The sequence below is a fragment of the Eublepharis macularius genome, chromosome 2 (genome assembly GCF_028583425.1).
Source record: "Eublepharis macularius isolate TG4126 chromosome 2, MPM_Emac_v1.0, whole genome shotgun sequence".
Classification (NCBI taxonomy): Eukaryota; Metazoa; Chordata; class Lepidosauria; order Squamata; family Eublepharidae; genus Eublepharis; species Eublepharis macularius.
The window spans coordinates 70631158-70650427 of NC_072791.1; the positions used below are offsets into that span (position 1 = coordinate 70631158).

Consider the following 19270-nt stretch of genomic DNA (forward strand, 5'->3'; position numbering starts at 1 on the left):
ATTCTTTCAATTTCTTTTCTCAGTGTGCCAGATTTATTCACATATTCAAAATAATAACATTATAACATCATTAGATTTATATACCGCCCTTCAGGACAACTTAATGTCCAATCAGAGCGGTTAACAAAGTATGTTATTATTATCCCCACAATGAAACACCCTGTGGGGTAGGTGAGGCTGAGAGAGTTCCAGAGAGCTGTGACTAGCTCAAGGTCACCCAGCTGGCTTCAAATGGAGGAGTAGGAAATCAAACCAGGCTCTCCAGATTAGAGTCCAGCGCTCTTAACCACTACACCAAACTGGCTCTCTGCTTCCGCTTTTAAAAAAACTTAACTTCTTCTGTATCTCCTCTGTTTCAGGCATATCTAGTTGATTTCTAAATTGTTTAATCTTAGTCAGAATTGCTTTGTTTAAGGAGGTTTTATGTTGTTTTTCCAGATTTAGAATTATATCCATTACATCTTTTTCTTTCTTTTTCTTTTTCTCTTGTCTATGAGGATTATTAGATTCTCTCTCACGAAAGCGTTACTAGCTTCCCATATAGTTACTTCCCATATAGAATATCACCTGTATTATTTAATCAAAACATTCTTCTATATCTTTTTCACTTTTTAAACTGTCTTCTTGTAGTAAAAGATTAACATTTAATCTCCATTTTCCTCTACTTGATTTATTTCTCTGCCAAATTACTACTAACGTTTTGTGATTGGTAATGAAAAATTAATTCAACTGTCTCTTGTTCCTGGGTCATGATAAAACAGTTTGTTGCTAATCATTTTGCAAAACAAGGATTTAAAAAGTCATACTTTTTAATGAAGCTGTAGAGGATGAAGACTCCCATTATAAGCAAAATTCAGATCCAGTAGCACCTTAGAGACCAGCTAGGTTTCCAGGGTGTGAGTAGTCTTTAAAGTCCAGGTAGAGGGTGAGTGGAAATGGTATTACAAATTAGATTTGTCAGGAAGATACCTATAATACATGTTGTAACAGCTTGATAGAACATGGGTGCGAAGTGTAAAATTAGCATCTGTAATACAAGAAAAATCCTACCTTATGAGAGCTCATTTTCAGTTTCCCCCCCTTCGCTAGACTACACACAAACCACAGCAGCCTTCTTTTTTCTAGGCACAGTAAACATTAATACGCCATAAATGTAAACAGCTCCCCCCTATACAGATGTTTCCTACTCCACCATCATCTCTCTTCCACCTTCCTCATTACACAACACCTTCAACCATGTTATCACGACCATCCCATCCCTACGTTCACTCTCCTTTTCTTCCAACCCTTATTTCCGCGGCAGCCAGATCGCTGTTAACTAGTCCCGGGATTTCGAAACTACATCTCCCAGGATGGTGCACATATATCTGCTTGACTTCTTGCTCTACAAATAAGGACATGCCTTCCTGTTACAGGTCTAAACGCGCCCAAGTACTGGAGTCGGAACACTACAATTCCCAGAATGCATCTGACGGTCCCTGCCTCTTTTCCCACTCGATCCCACCTTCCTGTCTCGAGAAGAAAAAAATAACCCTGAAGTTCCCAGCGATCAGCTGATCACTACTGACAACAAGGGGAGAAGGAGAGGAAAATCAGGGGACTGGCCCAGATACCCGCTCGGGGTGCCAGGTCTGCGTGATGGGCTTAGACATATCGAGAGTCATATCCTAATCCTGCGGGAGAGGAAAGAACGATTCTCCCCCTCCCTTTGCCACTAAGAGGAGGAGGAGGAGACTACGATCTGATTCCTTAGTCACTAAGACTTGCAGGGAGGAAGAGGAGGAGGAAGATGCCTGCTGTTTTGTAAACAATAGATTTGGCTGTTGGAGTTCCCTTTACTGGAGACCCGTTTTGTTTTCTAGGCATAGTTTTATCATTTTGTCTAACCCCGCCCCCCATGTTTATGGGAATCCTTCCTGTACAAATACTGTGTAATATGAAACAACATTTTCTTATTCTGTCTTAAAGTAATGTAAGTAGGCTTTCAATTCATTAGCAATGATATACAGTATCTATCCTGATACAGATTAGAGCGATAGGCAGATGTGTCTTGTGGTTCAGGACAAAGTCTTGTCTTGGGAGCAGTTGAGCTACAAGTGAAGAAATGTTAGTGTAATCCTTTTCCTCTATCTTCAAAAGTGGGTTTAAAGGTTTTAAATAAGTGTCAAATTATTATTCTTGTCTTGACCAGGTAAGTGGGGAGGTCATCACTGTAAAACAAGCTGCTATTTGTTTGTAGGGTTCAACATCCTCTAAAATTGTAATTGTTGAGGTGAAACACCCTGATCAGATTTGTTTATGAAAGATGTATCACAGTGAATTAAAACCTGTAATGTTATGCACATTTACTTAGGAGTAAGCCGTATGGGACTCAGGGTTTACATCTGAGAAAAGCTACATTGGATCAGGCTATGCTACAATTAGTTTTGTAAACACCTCTACAAATACTTTCAGTGAAATCCTAAACAGAGTTACTCCAGTAAATCAATAGGCTTAGACTGGGTTAACTCTGTCTAGGATTTCACTGTTTGTGCAAGGGTCTCTCTCTTATGAAAAATATTTGCAGTTAAAATAGAGTATGTATGAGACCGTACTGCTATAAGGAGACAAAGTTCTCTCTTGTTTTATAAAAAACAAATCTGGGAACTGCCTTCAAGTGCTTTGCCTGTTGAAGGAGGAGTTTCACTGTGGGAGGGAAGTGGAGGATTTTCTAATGTTGTCTTCTGTGTGCTGTGGAACCTTTGCATTTCTAATGTTGGCTGTTTTCTTTATAATCTCACCCCACCCCTCTTTCTTTTCTAGGTGTTTCAGAGAAGAAAATCAGAGTTGCATTCTAGAAACATACCAGATTGCTTTTCTTACACAAATTTTAGTTGGTTGTAACTTTTAGTCTGCAAGTTATTTGAGCTAGTATTGGACCCATTGTGTGATGCTGCACTGTTTACATTTATTTTAGGGGGGAAATCCAACTTGCATATCATGCAAAAACTGTAGGAAAGATTGAGATTAATATATACATATTAGAAAAGAGGACCAACCTTGCTGGGTGTCCTCCATGTTAAGCTAAATACGGATTTTAGTCTAGTATAAAGCCGACAGTCAACTGATGAAAATGAGTGCCCAGCCTCCAACAGCAGACAAGGGATTAAATACAGCCCTTTTGTGCCAGGAAAGCTATGCTTGCAGTGGTACAGATGAAGCCACCTTTGAGTGCGATGAGTGTGGAAGCCTGCAATGCCAACGGTGTGAAGAAGAACTGCACAGGCAGGAAAGACTACGAAATCATGAACGGATCCGTATTAAAGCTGGGCATGTCCCATACTGTGACTCCTGCAAGGGTGCCAGTGGAAATATCATGCAGAGCAACACAACAAATTCCAGACAGAGAGCAGTGGTACGGTGCCAGGCCTGCAAAACTAATCTCTGTGTAGAGTGTCAGAAAAGGACTCATGCAGGTGGAAACAAGCGGAAACACCCCATTACTGTGTACCATGGTGACAAACCCCAAGAGGAAGAAGATGGGATGGATGAGGAGGCCAAGAGGAAGAAGATGACAGAAAATGTTGTAAGCTTTCTGTTGGTGGATGAAACAGAGGAGATCCAGGTAAGAACTTATATGAGTTTAGAAAAGTGGTGGGGTAGGGGGAATAGGCTGATACTCCTGGTAGGCTAATCAGTTCTACTTTGTTTGCCTGAGAGGCCCAAGTCAGCACTGCCTTGGGGAGAACCTGGTGATAACATCAGTGAGTTTCTTTGTGGCTCTTACCTTCACCTCAGCCAGTTCTCTCAAGTCTGTGGATTTCACTAAGTCAGGTCGTTACTGACTGTTTACTACATCAGTTTTAAAGGGAATCTAGAAGGATGATGGTGGTTTGTTTTTTGGGGGATCTGTCACTGACCCCTCAAGTTCTCAGTGGGCTCTACAGGAGGTGGAGATAACAGCCTCACCTCTCAGGAAGTGCCACCACCAGTCCCTCTTAATTAACCCTGTTTTAGAGACCAAGGAACCAAGTCTCCAGCCCTTCCGCATGTGTTAATCAAGAAGTCAGCCCTTGCAAGACAAGATGCCTGCAGACTGAGTGCCACAAAAACAATTATTTGGTAGCTGTAGCCAATTAAACCAGATTAATGGATTTAGATTAAAGCCCCCAAACTCAAATAACACCACAAAAGTATAATTAATAAAGTTTATTATGAACTGTGCAAAAGATTACAAATTGCAGAAATTGCACAAGATGGGAAAGAAAATGATAAAATAAAATATCTGCCTTAAAATACTGTACAGGCTTTGGTTTCCTAACTTAGATGTTACCTTGTCAGGTCAAACCACAAAAGCCCAACAGCACTCCAAAGTTCCAAAATCTAAGGACAACAGGCTTGGAACTGACACCTAAACTGATTACCAGGTCCAGAGCTCAAGACAGCTTAACAGACTGAAGACCCTGCTTGATGCCAGGCTGTACACAGCATGGCTTGATCCTGCTCAACCTATTGGGTGTTATTGGGACATGTGATGTGTCTCTCTTAATCTGAAATAGGTCTACAGTCAGAGTAACTTACCCCTAGCAGTGTTCCTTGGTCTATTGAAGCAGAAGGCACTAGAGAGCCTTCCATCCTGGTCTATGGCCTTGAAGCCCTCTGATCCCGTGATCTCATCTGCACCTGTGTTCCATTCCCTTATTGTTCTGAGAACTGCCAGCTCAGAGCTTCAGTAAATTTCCAGAGGCTTCTCTTCTGTGGCCTGACTAGGCCCAAAAGCCTGAACCAAAGTTTTGAAAAGCCAAGGAATGAACTAAGAGAGGCCAGTTTCTTGTCAGAGTCACAAATTAGTTGTATTATGGGGACAATTGTTTCTTCTATAAGAATATTTTAGTCAAAATAATAATCCCCCCAGAACCTGATATATAAAAGTAAATGCATTGTACCTACTGGCAGGTATACTCTGAAATGCCAGAGCCAAGAATTCATGATATTCTAGAAAATTAATGGCAAAACCTGTTCTTTTCTTGAGTTTCTTTGAAGCAGACTGACTCAAGTTGTTAGAAAATTCTTTGCTTTCCCGTGACAATAAGATGAATCAGTAGGGAAAAGGGTTAGTGAAAAAAGTTGTATTTGGCGACTAAGGCTGTAGCCTGTGAAAGTAATCATTCTGTAAGAACCATTATGGTTGAAACACAATATACAAATATTGTACATAGATAAGTTTACAAAAGTCAGTGCAAGATGTGGGTAAAAATAAATACTCTCCCTTACTGTGATGGAAGTGCTGTCTGATTACTACAGCAAGAACTGGAGTGCAACACACTCGATTACTCTTCCTGACTGTGTCGGTGGCCTCTGTGGCAGTGAAAATTACCACTTTCCCCCTCCCACAGGCCCTAATCTTGTGCCTCTGGCAACAGCTTGACGTGCAGACATTTTTCAAGTGTTTTGTCTTGTGTTGGAGATAAATAGGAAAAGCTTCAGCAATTATGTTTTTGGATGCGAGGTTGCTGTTAAAGGCAAAGGAGCAGGACTTGTCAAGTAAGGTGGCAACCATAACAAAAATCTGGAAACTGTTTAGAGGCTTATACATACTCCCCATTCTCCGATTTTCTTCTTCCTGAATAAGTCATTGGTTACATTTCCTCATCCCTAGGTTGAAATGAATTCATGTAAGCTGCAGCAGTTCCACTGGCTTTAAATAGGATTGCTTAGGAGTAAAAGGGTTACGGCATATGGTCAGCAGTTGATCACTCACAGAGACATGTGAGATTCCAGTGTCTTAGACTGTGTGGAATGATATTTTTAGCTTTAGTAATTCTGTTGTCTGATATCTTCTTCATAAGGTAAGGGGAAAAGCTGGATAAAGGAATATCTTCTGAGGCAATTAAGACAAAAGATAATGCAGAGAGTTTTCTGTCCTGCTTTTTTCAGCTTCCCATTTCTATGAATTGCACACAGATAACCAATTTTTTAAAATCTGGTTGCTTATGCAACAAATGCTAAATGTGTTGATTTTGGTACACATGAGGAGAAGAGCTCTGTTTTGTGGTTTGGTTATTCAGCTATCTACAGTTTACAGCTGTCTGTCATAGTTATAGTACATCTGTTTCTTGTTCTGTTTTCCAGTAAACAAGGCTGTGTACGGAATCCCTAGCAAGTATGGTTGTCCATTTGCAACCTGAAATTTCTGTCTCGTAAAGAGCTTCACAGCAGCAAAAGCCAGTTCAGATACGGTTTTTTTCAGATCAGTGTCTACCTTAACTCTCTTTTTCTCAATTACCTCTCTTTGGGGCCCATATTCATATGATACTCTGAAGGCAGCCAAATAGGCAAAAATTTTGTTAGTGGAGCTTTTCTTGTCCATTAATGTACCAGTAAGAGCTTCACCTACTGAATTTTTCCTATTGTGCAATAGTTAAATATACAGGAGCCCTGCCCCCAGGGGGCGGGAAGAATGTTAAGAGTGGAATCCTAAGCAAAGCTACACCATTCTAAGTCAACGGGCTAGAAGTGTTTAACTCTATTTATGATTGGTTGTTTTAAATAAAACCTGTAATTTCCCACCTTCTTGTCAAAGTGCAGATCAAGCTGATAGTGCAACAGGACCTCAAAGCAGGAGTCAGCCATTCATATGTACTTTCCCTTAGTCTGAATGTGCTAAGTTCCATGCACACTGGCTTACTCTTGTTGGAGAGTTATTAATTAACATGACTAATCCTAATGACAGTAAAAAAAAGGTAATATTTGAGAAAGCTATTTGGATCACTTTATACTGTAAGTAAACTGAAAGCAGTGTTTACTACTTAAGTTTTCCAAACTGTGAATGATTTATAGATGTTACAACTGTTAAAACAGAGTGAACACCAAGAAATAAATCTTTGCCCTATTGCTAAGGTGTGGCACCCTTAAGCAGGATGGGAAATTGTCAAATGGCTGTGAGTGTTGTTACCACCCTTGACTTTAGCACCAGGAAAGGATGCTGAGCTTCCTGGTAGAATTGTGCCTTTTGGAGGCCAAAAGAAAGCCTCCAGACTTCTACATCTGCCCTTGAAAGAAATGTGAATATTCTTTCAGTGTTTAAAACGTAGAGACCAAGGCTAGTCAGAAAACAAAGAAAACCTTTGTCTGTCACTTTGTCATTTTTTTCTCAACTGAAAAGATTCACTATCAGAATTCTACTGGATCAACACACTGGGAATGTGATAAAGCACTGTCCATTTTCATTGCTAGTGGTGTTTATGATTATCATTTGTCATATCTGTGGTGAGCACAGAATCACATTTTAATGCCATTCACTATTTATTGTTTCACTCAGCATCATGAAGGAAGGAAATTAAGTCTAACTTTTAAAGAACTGGCATTCAATGGTAGAAAATTTTATATCGCTAATACAGCCTGATCTAAACATACTACCAAATGAGAGAGTAGAGTAGCTGAACCACTTACACCGGCAATACAAAATTTAAACATTTTAAATGTTGCTTTATGTAAAAACAAACACCCCCCCCCACAAGTACAAAAATTAGCATTTAAAGAGAAATTCTAGTCCAGCCCTCTTCTTATTGCACTAGTTTTCTGTTTGCAGGGAGTTCTTTATGTAGGGTAATCATAAAATATATAACACCCCCCCCCCTGGCAAAATGAATTTCTACAACTTAATCTATCATTACAGGCCTCTGTCATCTAATTCTGCTGCATGTATATGTCCAGTTTCTAGTCTGCAGATGAGAGATTTTGACTCAAAATGCACCTTATAAGACAGCAGGAAAGTACATAGTTTGGGCATGTGATACAGGGACTAGAAACAGATTCTTTTAAAATATTACTATCCTTTGACAAGGGAAGAAGCAGAAAATGTAATTTTTTTTGCTTTACCAAAAACAATTATCTATGTGGGAAATTCTGCACGGAATAAACATTTTTGCAGTTGAATGTGCTAATTCAGTTGAATGTGCTAATTCAGTTGAATGTGCTAATTCAGTGGGTGACTGCAGATGGAAAACTGTTAGTGGCTGAACTGGTGGAACTCAAATAAAAATGAAACTGTGGAGGGTGACAGCATCCCTGGTTTAGAAGCTGTTGCTTAAAAACAGCCACTTCCGGCTTCTCATCTCTGTGATTCTTCTGAACACACTGCTGGGACCAGAGTTGTTTATCTACAGAAATGGTTGTGAACTCTCTTAAATTTAGTTGTAGCAGTTAATCAACTATACATTTTCTTACTCTGGTTGATCTTTGAAATGTACTACATATGAATTTATCTGTTGGCTCAAAGACTATAAATGTGTCCCTGGCCTTTTGTGAGTTCTTGATGGTAATGTGTTAAGTACAAAACTAAGGGAGAGAGGCTCTCAGAAGATGTCATGAAACTCCATTTCTCTGGAAGTTTGCTAAACTTCAAATGTTACAGGTCCTGGTAAGGTTACAAGTCAGGTGTGTGGAGTTGCACAACAGTAGGTCTTGGATTTTCCAGTTGTAAGGTTCTAATATGATCTTATGATCTTCCTTTTCCTATGTTGGAAGGTGGCAAATGAAGAAGAATTTATCAGGAAACTGGACTGCAAACCTAATCAGCACCTCAAGGTGGTCTCTATTTTTGGGAACACGGGAGATGGCAAATCCCATACCCTTAACCACACTTTCTTCTATGGTCGTGAAGTCTTTAAAACATCTCCAGCCCAGGAGTCTTGTACAGTAGGTGTCTGGGCAGCCTATGACCCTGTCCACAAAATGGTGGCAATTGACACAGAGGGTCTTCTTGGAGCCACGGTGAACCTGAGTCAGAGGACCCGGCTGCTTCTGAAGGTCTTGGCCATTTCAGATGTTATCATCTACCGAACACATGCTGACAGACTCCACAATGATCTCTTCAAATTTCTTGGAGATGCCTCTGAGGCATACTTAAAACATTTCACCAAAGAGCTGAAGGCAACCACAGCCCGTTGCGGTCTGGATGTTCCCTTATCCACTCTGGGACCTGGCGTCATTATCTTCCATGAGACTGTATACACACAATTATTGGGTGCTGGTAAGTAAATGAATATCTAATGCAACACAGATAATTTGGGATAAATCTGTAGCGTGGCAGCTATTGCTCAGAGTTGCCATATCAAAGATATGGGCTTCCGTTCTGATATCTTTCATTGCCTGCGCTGCAGAAGTGGAAAGACATTGGCCCTTTTCACACTGCTTACCTTCACTCACAACGATGTGGAACATCGTGCTAAAAACGTGGAAGATGGCGTTTTCTCGTGCGAGATTTGTGTGACGATCTCGCTCAAGAAAACGCGATCTTCTGCGTTTTTTGCGCGATGTTCCACGTCGTTGCGAGTGAAGGTAAGCAGTGTGAAAAGGGCCATTGTATAGTTAGGATTTTGCAGATAACAACAAAGAATCTGTTATCGTGGATTATGTGTATTCTACACAAACATTATGAGCGTGCCTAGTGTTTGGTGCATAACCCACCATTCTGAGATTTCAAGATTCGATTAAAAAATGTAAGTATCTAGCACTGTGGCTACAATAGTAAGCTCGAAGACTGACTGCCATTTTCAGTAAAATATCAGAAAGAAGGTCTGAGTAGGATTTGGATTCTTTGCCTTTATGCCTCTTCACCAGCATAAATAGATTTATGTAAAAATAAGCAAATATATGTAAATCTGTAGAGTTTATCCTGGTCACATATGAGAGTGATACAGAATTTATGTCTAAACAGTGACAGCACAGTCATTCTTGCTATTAGACAGAGGCTTAAACATAAAGAATCCCATCTGATGTTGCTTAGCTGAGAGTAACAGGTAGCACTGGATGATGTCAGTAGGGTGGCCAGGGTTTCCAACAGGGCCGGAGAAAAAATGTCTTGTAGCTTTATAGAGGATTGGTGGAATGATCTAGACCATGAAAAGCTTCAGCTGTCTGTTTCCACACATTAAGTCTCTATTAAAGGGACAGGACACTTTTCTCCAGACCAGTCGGTAATCCTAGCGGTGACCCAGAAACTGACCCAGATACAGAAACCAGTAAAAAAATAAGCTTTATGCACACCAGCATAAAGGGTCTTTCCTCCCCTGTGTGGGATCCTGAGGGCTCAGCTCTGGCACCGCAAAGTCACTTTCAGGTCATGCTGGAAGTGATATCATTGCATTGAGGACACTAGTTGTGACCCCTGCCCCCCATCTCTTCCTAACTAGCCTTATAAGGGGCCAGACTGCAGGACAGTGAGGAGGGCAGTATCGGTCTCTCTACAGGTTGTGGGGGAGAGACTGCAGAGAAGAGGAGTATATATGAGTCTCATGCCAGGAGTGAAGGATGAAGATTCGCCCAATGGATGGGGTTTGTAACCCCTCAACCGCACAGCATGAAGAGTGGAGCCAGTCAAGAGGACTAAAGCCAGTGGGTTTAGAATCAGGGTCTAAATACATAGTATTGACCGTCCCCCAAAAAGACTATTCCTTCTCTTCTTTCCGCATTCCCTGTTTATTCCCTTTAACGGTTTAATTTAATTTCATTCAGTACAATACTAGCAATATTAAGCACTGAGCGATCTACATTACTTTCTTTTGAGGTGTGCATTGACAACATGACTTACCTCAGGTGACATCTATTATTTCTTGCTGAGTGCACCTGCTTCTGTAGGTACAGAGATGGGGAAGTTTCCTTTTCCCCCTGTGCTTCCAGAAGCTCCTGTTGTCAAGCAACCATTTGTATGCTGAATCTGGCAACTGCTTCTTCCTGACCACAATGTTCTTGGCAAAGAGAGAGACCAAAGAATTTTGCTCAGTTTTTCCCTGGCCTCATTTTTCTGTTAAGCAACCAATATAGTTGGCAAAGCTGCTAACCAACACTTTAGTGCCACATCCTTTTCTTGGTCCATAAAATAAAATTACACGAGAGAGCAGGAATGCCGCCCTACAGGCAGGTAAAGTCAGATTCTGTTACTGGTAATGTCAACACCCAGTAGTGACAATAAACTGTAAATATGTAGACAGAAAAGGCTTTGGACACAAAAGAGACAATCAGTGTTAAGATGTATTGATCTTCGTTAAGATGTACCTGGAAAAATGAATGGATCTGTGCCAACCTCAATTAGGGCTTCTCTTCTGGCCTTCGTAGCAGACAAGTCCACATATCATTGAACAGATCTGCATGGAAAGTTCTTTATGATGTCTGCTTGAAACTGCTGTGTATATCTGTGGGCAGTTTCATGTCTAAGCACCCGACCATGCAATGTCCAGGTGCTAGCTTGTGCATGATCCTCATAAGGTCTCATGAGTAAAGGTGCTTCTTCCACATGGAGATGTTGCTCCATTTTATCATCCAAATTGGTTGTAAGGACCCTAAATCAGCATAGCAATCCATCAATAAGATAAAAACAATATACAGAAGCTTTCTGGGATGCTGGTGATAGTGCTGCTGTTCTCAGACCAGCAGAGATTCCGTTTTTTGAAAGCCTTTCATGAAAGCTGGGAATTCAGAGGAACCAGCAGACCATGGCAATAGACTGTTATAATGCTATAGCACAATAGCAGTTACTGATCCTCCTGCCCCTGCCAGTGATGCAAAGGGGGCAAAATTCTAGCTGATGGTGGAAAGTGTGTTCAAAATTCCTGTGTGGATGTTCTCTTGCCAGTGTGAATGCCTCTCTCCATTTGCAGTAGTGATGACAGGACAGCAGTGAATCCTTCCCTTTTAAGGGTTTTTTACTTGGATAGGAAGACTGTATTGTAAAGAAGTGGTCTCAAAGAGATGCATTAGTAAAGGAGTAGGGACTATAGACTTTACTACTATGCATGTTGCTGTAAGTATGATACTACTGGGAAGTTTCTGTTTTGTCTACTATGTTGGGCTTAGAACTGCTTATGCTCTGTTTCAGCATTTCTTTAAATCTGTATTGGCTTTCTGCTGGTTTAAAATCTTTGCACATTTGCATTTATATATCCTGTTACATTGTTTATTGAAATGTCTGACTCACACTGTTTAATCCACCTTGAGTCTCAGTGAGAAAGGCGGACTATAAATAAATAATTGGTGTGCAGATGGAGCCTAAGCATCCCAATCTGGTGTGTCAAGCAGCAGGTTGGGAGGCTTCCTCCCAAACAGTTCAATTGAGGAATGGCTTGAGCCTGCTGCCGGATATGGTATCAGCAGAGATACTTGCAAGTGAGCACCTCAGCTTGCCATGTGAGCCTCCAGGGCTGGGTTGCTTCCCAATAAATAGCTGCTCCGTTGCACAGGTGAGCTGTACATGTACAAAGTACATCAGGAAAAGGAGGGGGATAAAGAAAGGTAGTTTGCTGCTTCTGTCTTAGAAAGAATGTCAGGTCTACATGTAGCCCAAATGTCTTTCCAGATCTCTCTCCAAAAAGCCAACTTTATTTTTTACTAGCGTTAGTACCCATATTGTGCTAGTAGCACAGTATCCTATCCTCTTGTCATTTAAGGCTACTGCTGCTGGGATGGTGATGGGTGGCCTTGCAACAGACAGGGATAGTTTGCAGCTTTGTTATTTTTAAAATACAGCAGCATTGTACAGCAGGAGAACTGAACATCTGGTGAACTAAAAATAAAAGAAGACAAGAAAAAAAGCAAGGCAGAAGGTTTCCAAGATTGGATCCAGCAATGCATGAATGGAAAGGACAATGTACTTAGGCACAGTTCTGCTTGTGCAAGGAGTAGCACAACGGCTGCAGCAACACATAATATATAATGGAATGACAATGTTCATATGGAGCAATGGAATGTACAGCAGAGGGTTCATATAATTTCATGTAATTTGAGCAGGAGGCCATAGGTAAAGGACAGCTTTCAAACCCCTCATACTTCTGTACTTTAAAATATCACCGCCATCCTGTGACCTGTGTTGTGGTTTGCTAGTCTGCCACTGATGTCTGGCTAACCTTCAACACATGCCTGATAAAACTTGGAGAGAATTTCATTTTATTCACATATCTTGAGCTCATCATCATACGTATATTAGAGAGACCTGTTAGCCATTTTGGGGGCAATTTTCACCAGACACATTTTTAGAGCGCAAAAAAAAGAAACCTAACAGTGGAAGAAGTCCTTCGGGATCAGTTTTCAGTGTAAATTTGGCCATCTCATCTTTAATGCATTTAACTAGCTTTTAAAAGATTACCAAAAGTCTGTATTATGTGTAAGAATGATATAGTTTAACAACAAGTTGTTCATGTACTACTTATTGTTTAATATGCTCAGATCATCCTTCTGAGGTGCCTGAGAAACTCATTCAAGATCGGTTTCGGAAACTGGGCCTCTTTCCTGAAGCCTTCAGCTCAATCCATTACAAAGGAACAAGGACTCACAACCCTCCCACAGACTTCTCTGGACTTCGACATGCAGTGGAACAACAGCTGGAAAATAATACCACCCGTTCGCCCCGTCCTCCTGGAGTTATCTACAAAGCGCTCAAAGTGAGTTAAGATGTTTATTATTTTTAAAATATTTTTTCCATTTTTTATTTTATTTGAAAAGAAAAACATAAACAGTAAAAATCCTCATACATAATAGAAATAAACATATGACAACAATAGTGAGAAATCTACTCATAAGCATCCATAAAAGGTTTCCACATATCTAAAAACAAGTCCATTTGCAGTTGTCTATATGCCGTATGACTGAATAAAGATAAAGTTGTAAGATGGTTGTTGTGGGTTTTCCGGGCTGTATTGCCGTGGTCTTGGCATTGTAGTTCCTAAAGATAAAGTTGTAAGGTCCTCTATCCATTGAATTATGGGAGGTGGGCATTTGTCTTTCCAGTGTTGTGATATAAGTCTTTTAGATATGGTAAGGGCATGGAAGGGACATTTTCGTTGACCATCAGTTATATTCCAGAATACAGGTAGGTAATTTAAAAGTACATAAAAATCATCAAGGATTAATGGATATTCTGATAAAAAGTGAGTTAGGCATTATGAATCACTGTTGCCTTGTAGAAGCTGTCCAGATTCCCTGATTGGGGTCTGAATAGCTGTCCTGGTGGCAGATGGCTATGTTCCAATTTGCAAATCTTTTTAGCATTCTTATTGTTAAATGGGACCAGATGGTATTGATGCAGGGTGACATACAGACCTTACATCCACAGATCATCGAGAAATGTATTTGCTTCAAGGCTTTCTAGCCAATCTAACCTGGAGAAAACTTGCTGGAATATTGGTTTTAAGGGATGTAGGAAGAGTGCAAGTTCACCACTGAAGTTTACTTTTGGTATTTCTATAGTAACTATAGTGTTCCACCTGCATACAAGTTCCTGTTGATAAAGAACTAGTCTAGAAGAAACTTTTGGATCAGGTGTCCCCATGTAAATTTTTGTAACAAATCTAATTTTTATAGTTTCTGTAGCACAGAAGCTTAGTCTGTGAGGCTTTGTGCTAGTTGTAATGATAACCCATGCACTATGACATACATACACAATCCAGGACCAAGCCATTGTGGTACAATGGCAAGGCCTGTATTGTTGCCAGAGTTACTGAGAGTAAAGATAAGGTCTTAGGCAACAGCCCATTCTCTTAACACGCCTTGATTTTTCTCAGGTTCCTTAAATGGGAAGATGATTTTTGGCTGTAGATAGCAAAGATGTGACACCTGGAACTAGTAGATCCTGAGGAGTTAGCCGTGTTAGTGTGTAGTAGCAAAATCAAAAAGAGTCCAGTAGCACCTTTAAGACTAACCAATTTTATTATAGCATAAGCTATATTATTATATTATTATTATAGCATAAGGGCTTCCTTCCCATGGGTCCAAATGATGAAGATGTCATCCAGGAATCTTAAGTATAGTAGTGGTTCCAGTGGATGGGAGCTGAGGAAGCGTTGCTCTAAGTCCGCCATGAATATGTTAGCATATTGTGGTGCCATGCGTGTGCCCATGGCTGTGCCATTAACCTGTAGATATAAGTTGTCACCAAATTCGAAGTAATTGTGAGTGAGTACGAAGTGACAAAGTTCAGTGGCGAGGTTTGCTGTGGTTTTGTCCGGGATAATATTCCGTATGGCTTGCAATCCATCTGCATGTGGGATATTGGTGTACAAGGCCTCCACATCCATGGTTGCTAGGATGGTGTCATCTGGTAGGTTGTCAATGGATTGTATTTTCCTGAGGAAGTCAGTGGTGTCCCGTGGGAAGGAAGCCCTTGAGAGATTTCATCAGGACTTCAATAACTTTCACCCTACTATCAACCTAAGCCTGGACCACTCTACACAACAGGTACACTTCCTGGACACCACTGTACAACTACATAATGGACGAATAAATACCACCTTATACCGGAAACCAACAGACCGATACTCATATCTACATGCCTCCAGTTTCCACCCTAAACATACCACTCGGTCTATTGTCTACAGCCAAGCCTTACGTTACAACCGTATCTGCTCCAATGCTCTCGACCGAGACTCACACTTAAGAGATTTACAACAAGCATTTTTGGGACTACAGTACCCACCAAATGAAGTGAAGAAACAAATTAACAGGGCCAGACTAGTACCCAGAAACAGTCTGCTCCAGGACAAACCTAAAGGAACTAACAACAGAACACCACTGGTTGTCACCTATAGCTCCCAGCTCAAACCCATCCAACGTATCATCAGTGAGCTACAACCCATCCTGGAAAATGATGCCTCTCTCTCAGAAGCCCTGGGTGGAAGACCTTTCCTTGCCTACAGACAGCCCCCCAATCTTAAACGACTTCTCACTTACAATCATGAATTGGCCAGCAGAGTCACCAGCACAGGGACCAGGCCCTGCAACAGACCCAGATGCCAGCTCTGCCCCTATATCTACCCAGGGAATACAATTACAGGACCCAATGGCATCAACTACACTGTCTCTGGCTCTTACAGCTGCTCATCCTCCAATCTGATATATGCCCTCATGTGCCAACAATGTCCTTCTGCTCTGTACATTGGACAAACCAGCCAACCTCTACGCAAAAGAATAAATGGACACAAATCTGACATTAGAAATGGAAATGTCCAAAAACCAGTGGGAGAACACTTCAATCTACCAGGACATTCCACCAAAGACTTAAAGGTCACTGTGGTTCAACAGAAACCTTTCAAAAACAAAATCCAACGGGAGGCTGCTGAATTGGAATTCATATGCAAATTTGACTCTGTCAAGCGGGGACTGAATAGAGACTATGAATGGTTATCACATTACCACAGGTAACAGATTCTCTTTACAGAGGCGTGATCTGGGGGAGCCCAGTGACGCCTGGTGTGGGCTTTCGGGGACCACAGTTCTCTTTGTCAGATGCAACTGGCAGGGAGAGCTGTGGTTACCGAAGGCTTATACTACATAGGAATTGGACACCTTCACTGCTACAAACTGACTGCACACCAAAAGGAGATGTTTACATTTCCAAGCAAAGGAATGTTTTGATTGCCTCTATGCTAATTGCATTCTGCCTTCTTGTGATTTATGACCCCCCCCCTTTTCTCTCTCTTTCCCCCTCCTCTTCTGTATCTGCCCAGTTTTGATCAGGCATCTGATGAAGAGAACTTGATTCTCGAAAGCTTATGCTATAATAAAATTGGTTAGTCTTAAAGGTGTGTCAGAATATAAACTCACTTGCACATGTGTAAAGGCTGTTGTGCCCTTTAACATAGAGCATAGGGTGAGTCAGCAATTTCTCTGACAGTTCACACCTGATCAATTAAGCTGGGATTGCGTCAAGATTGCATCAGCCGTGTGCTGGTTGGCTGACTCCAACTCACCCTATAGGCTAGTGGACACTTAAAAGTCCAGCCAAAGGTTTGTGCATGGCTGATCTGCTCAGCTTGGTGCCTGGTGCAAACCTTTGTCGCTCAGAACAATCTTGGATAACTCTGGTAACTGACCTAAGGACTGGACTCTGGTTTTGCTCTCTCTGTATGTATGTATGCTGAGCACCTTTTGCACCTGTAAATATATGGACTTGTACAATACACCATCTGCACTTTATCACAACGTCTTGGCTCCAGTGTTTTTGTTGTTGGGCAAAGCGGGTCACTTGGCAGCACTAATTACAGACGGTTATTCCGTCAAGGTGCTACTGGACTCTTTTTGATTCTGGAACTAGTAGAAGACTAGAGCATGGCTCTTGAGGGAATAATGTAAGGATATGAATAGCTGATAGAGAAGGTGTATAAACAGTGTCTTGTGTATTTTCAGAGAAAGACAAAAGCATCTTTTTTACTTGTTTTGGGGAAGGGGGATTTTTTAAACTGTTCTCTCGAACTCTTCTGTCATGTTCACTATCATGTCTTCATGTCTGCGTACAGCTTTAGTATCACTAATCCCCCCTGTCACCACGAGTATCCACAAAAGCAGCTGAAGATTATATTCACCCAGAGCCAGTTTGGTGTTGTCAGGCTATGGATGACAGGCTATGGCAGATAGATCCCTGTACCATTGCAGCCAGAAATCCAGGCTCTTGGTTAAATGGCTTTATTCAGAAATCAGATCATTTCCACAGATATGTCCATAGAATTACTCAGAAGTTAGGTAAGCATCTAAGCAGTAAGAACAGGTTGACAGGAATGGTAACCTGTGGGAAAATCCTTCCTCTTAACACACATTTGCTCCTTCCCCCTCCTAACTGTAAAACAGGACTTTTGGCGCGAACTCGTCCTGAGAACGTCTCACATATTTGTACTATCAAGTCAAGACACTGAGAAAGCAAGAGATCAAAGTTGAGACATAGCAGTGCATGGGAGTGAGCGGTATACAAGATCAGGAGTACTGAAAGTTTCTACAGTCCGTTAGATAAGGCACCTGCAGCTTCCATAAGCCTGTGAAAGGAAACAGTTATGGCATTGGCAACATGAACTCAAGTTATAGCATGAAACATTGGTTCAGAAACAACAGGTCAGCATTGGTTCAGAAACAACAGGTCAGCATTAAGTAGTGGCATGGATGGGGCACAGACATGACATTTGTCATGGTTAAGAGCGTGGGACTCTAATCTGGAGAACTGGGTTTGATTCCCCACTCCTCCACTTGAAGCCAGCTGGGTGACCTTGGGTGAGTCGCAGCTTCTAGGAGCTCTCTCAGCCCCACCCACCTCACAGGGTGTTTGTTGTGGGGATAATAATAGCATACTTTGTAAACTGCTCTGAGTGAGCGTTAAGTTGTCCTGAAGGGTGGTATATAAATTGAGTGTTATTATTATTGTTATTACTAGTACTGTTCCATGTTGATTTGTGGAATATCTATTTATGGATGATGCTATATACAAAATTTAACCATAAGATGTAATTACGTAGAGGGAGGAGACAAGGTGTCCATCCTAAACATAAGTCATTTCATATAAGGTTGTTGAACTCAAAATGAATTCTGTAGCTTTAAAAACTGTGCTCCAGGGCACAAGCAATAACTGTGCTTATAAGGTACAGCCAGAGAAGTGCGGCGGAAAAATTTCTAGTGCTTTATGTCACTGTGGACAATTTTCCATTTATAAAGATTAGTTTTTTCATAAAATCAGCAATAGTTGTTCGATAACATAGCCCATACAGTACAAGCGTGGAACTTTAAAACTGTGTTTAATGATTTTTCAGGTAATTATCTTGAAATTTGTATGAGAGAATATATATATATATATTGTTGTCCTGAAGGGTGGTATATAATTTTTTATTATTATTATTATTATTATTATTATTATTATTATTATTATTATTATTATTATATTCTCTCATACAAACTTCAAGATAATTATGTTCTATTGTTCTTTTCTATTTGTAAATAGAATATGTTCTATTGATTTGTAGTGTATGTAAGGGGGGTAAAACACAAATACTAAATAAAAAATCAAATTATGAATTTACTTGATTGGCTGTTCAGGTCAAATGAAAACAAGGAACTATTGGATAGAAATAAATGAAAAAATGCAGAAGATATTAAAGTTTAAGTTTGTGATGAACCCCCCCCCCCCGCCCCAAATATTTTATTAAATATTTTACCAAGTTATTTTACAAAAATACATGGCAAATTATTTAAATTTATGGTGATGGTGACAAGAGTAGCATTTGCAGCAAAGTGGAAAGCAGAACGATATCCAGATCTGGGAGAATGGAAGAACAAGTTATATGAATATGCATCGATGGCAAAATTAACATCTTATCTACACAATATGCCGATTTGAGAATTCCAGGAAAAATGGAAAATATTTTTGATTATGTAGCTGAAAACTAAAAATTAAGAACAACTATTGTTAAATTTGATGATAGATGGAAAGATATTTAAACAGAAGTAGAAGATTAGTATTAAGTGGAAGTTGAAGATTAGGGCA

General features: G+C 40.6%; 1 protein-coding gene across 2 annotated transcripts in view; it reads left to right on the forward strand.

Annotated features, from left to right (window-relative positions):
- Positions 1–1563: 1563 nt before the first annotated feature.
- ZFYVE1 (zinc finger FYVE-type containing 1) overlaps positions 1564–19270 on the forward strand; it is a 35997-nt gene continuing 18290 nt past the window's right edge. Inside the window, exons 1-4 of one of the 2 annotated variants that reach the window (XM_054972094.1) lie at positions 1564–1629; positions 2803–3604; positions 8509–9013; positions 13201–13415. In XM_054972094.1, the coding sequence (XP_054828069.1) occupies positions 3107–3604; positions 8509–9013; positions 13201–13415 (1218 nt within the window). In that variant the 5' untranslated portion in view covers positions 1564–1629; positions 2803–3106. Of the gene's footprint in view, positions 1973–2802; positions 3605–8508; positions 9014–13200; positions 13416–19270 lie in introns of both variants that reach the window. The other variant, XM_054972093.1, reaches the window with a different exon arrangement.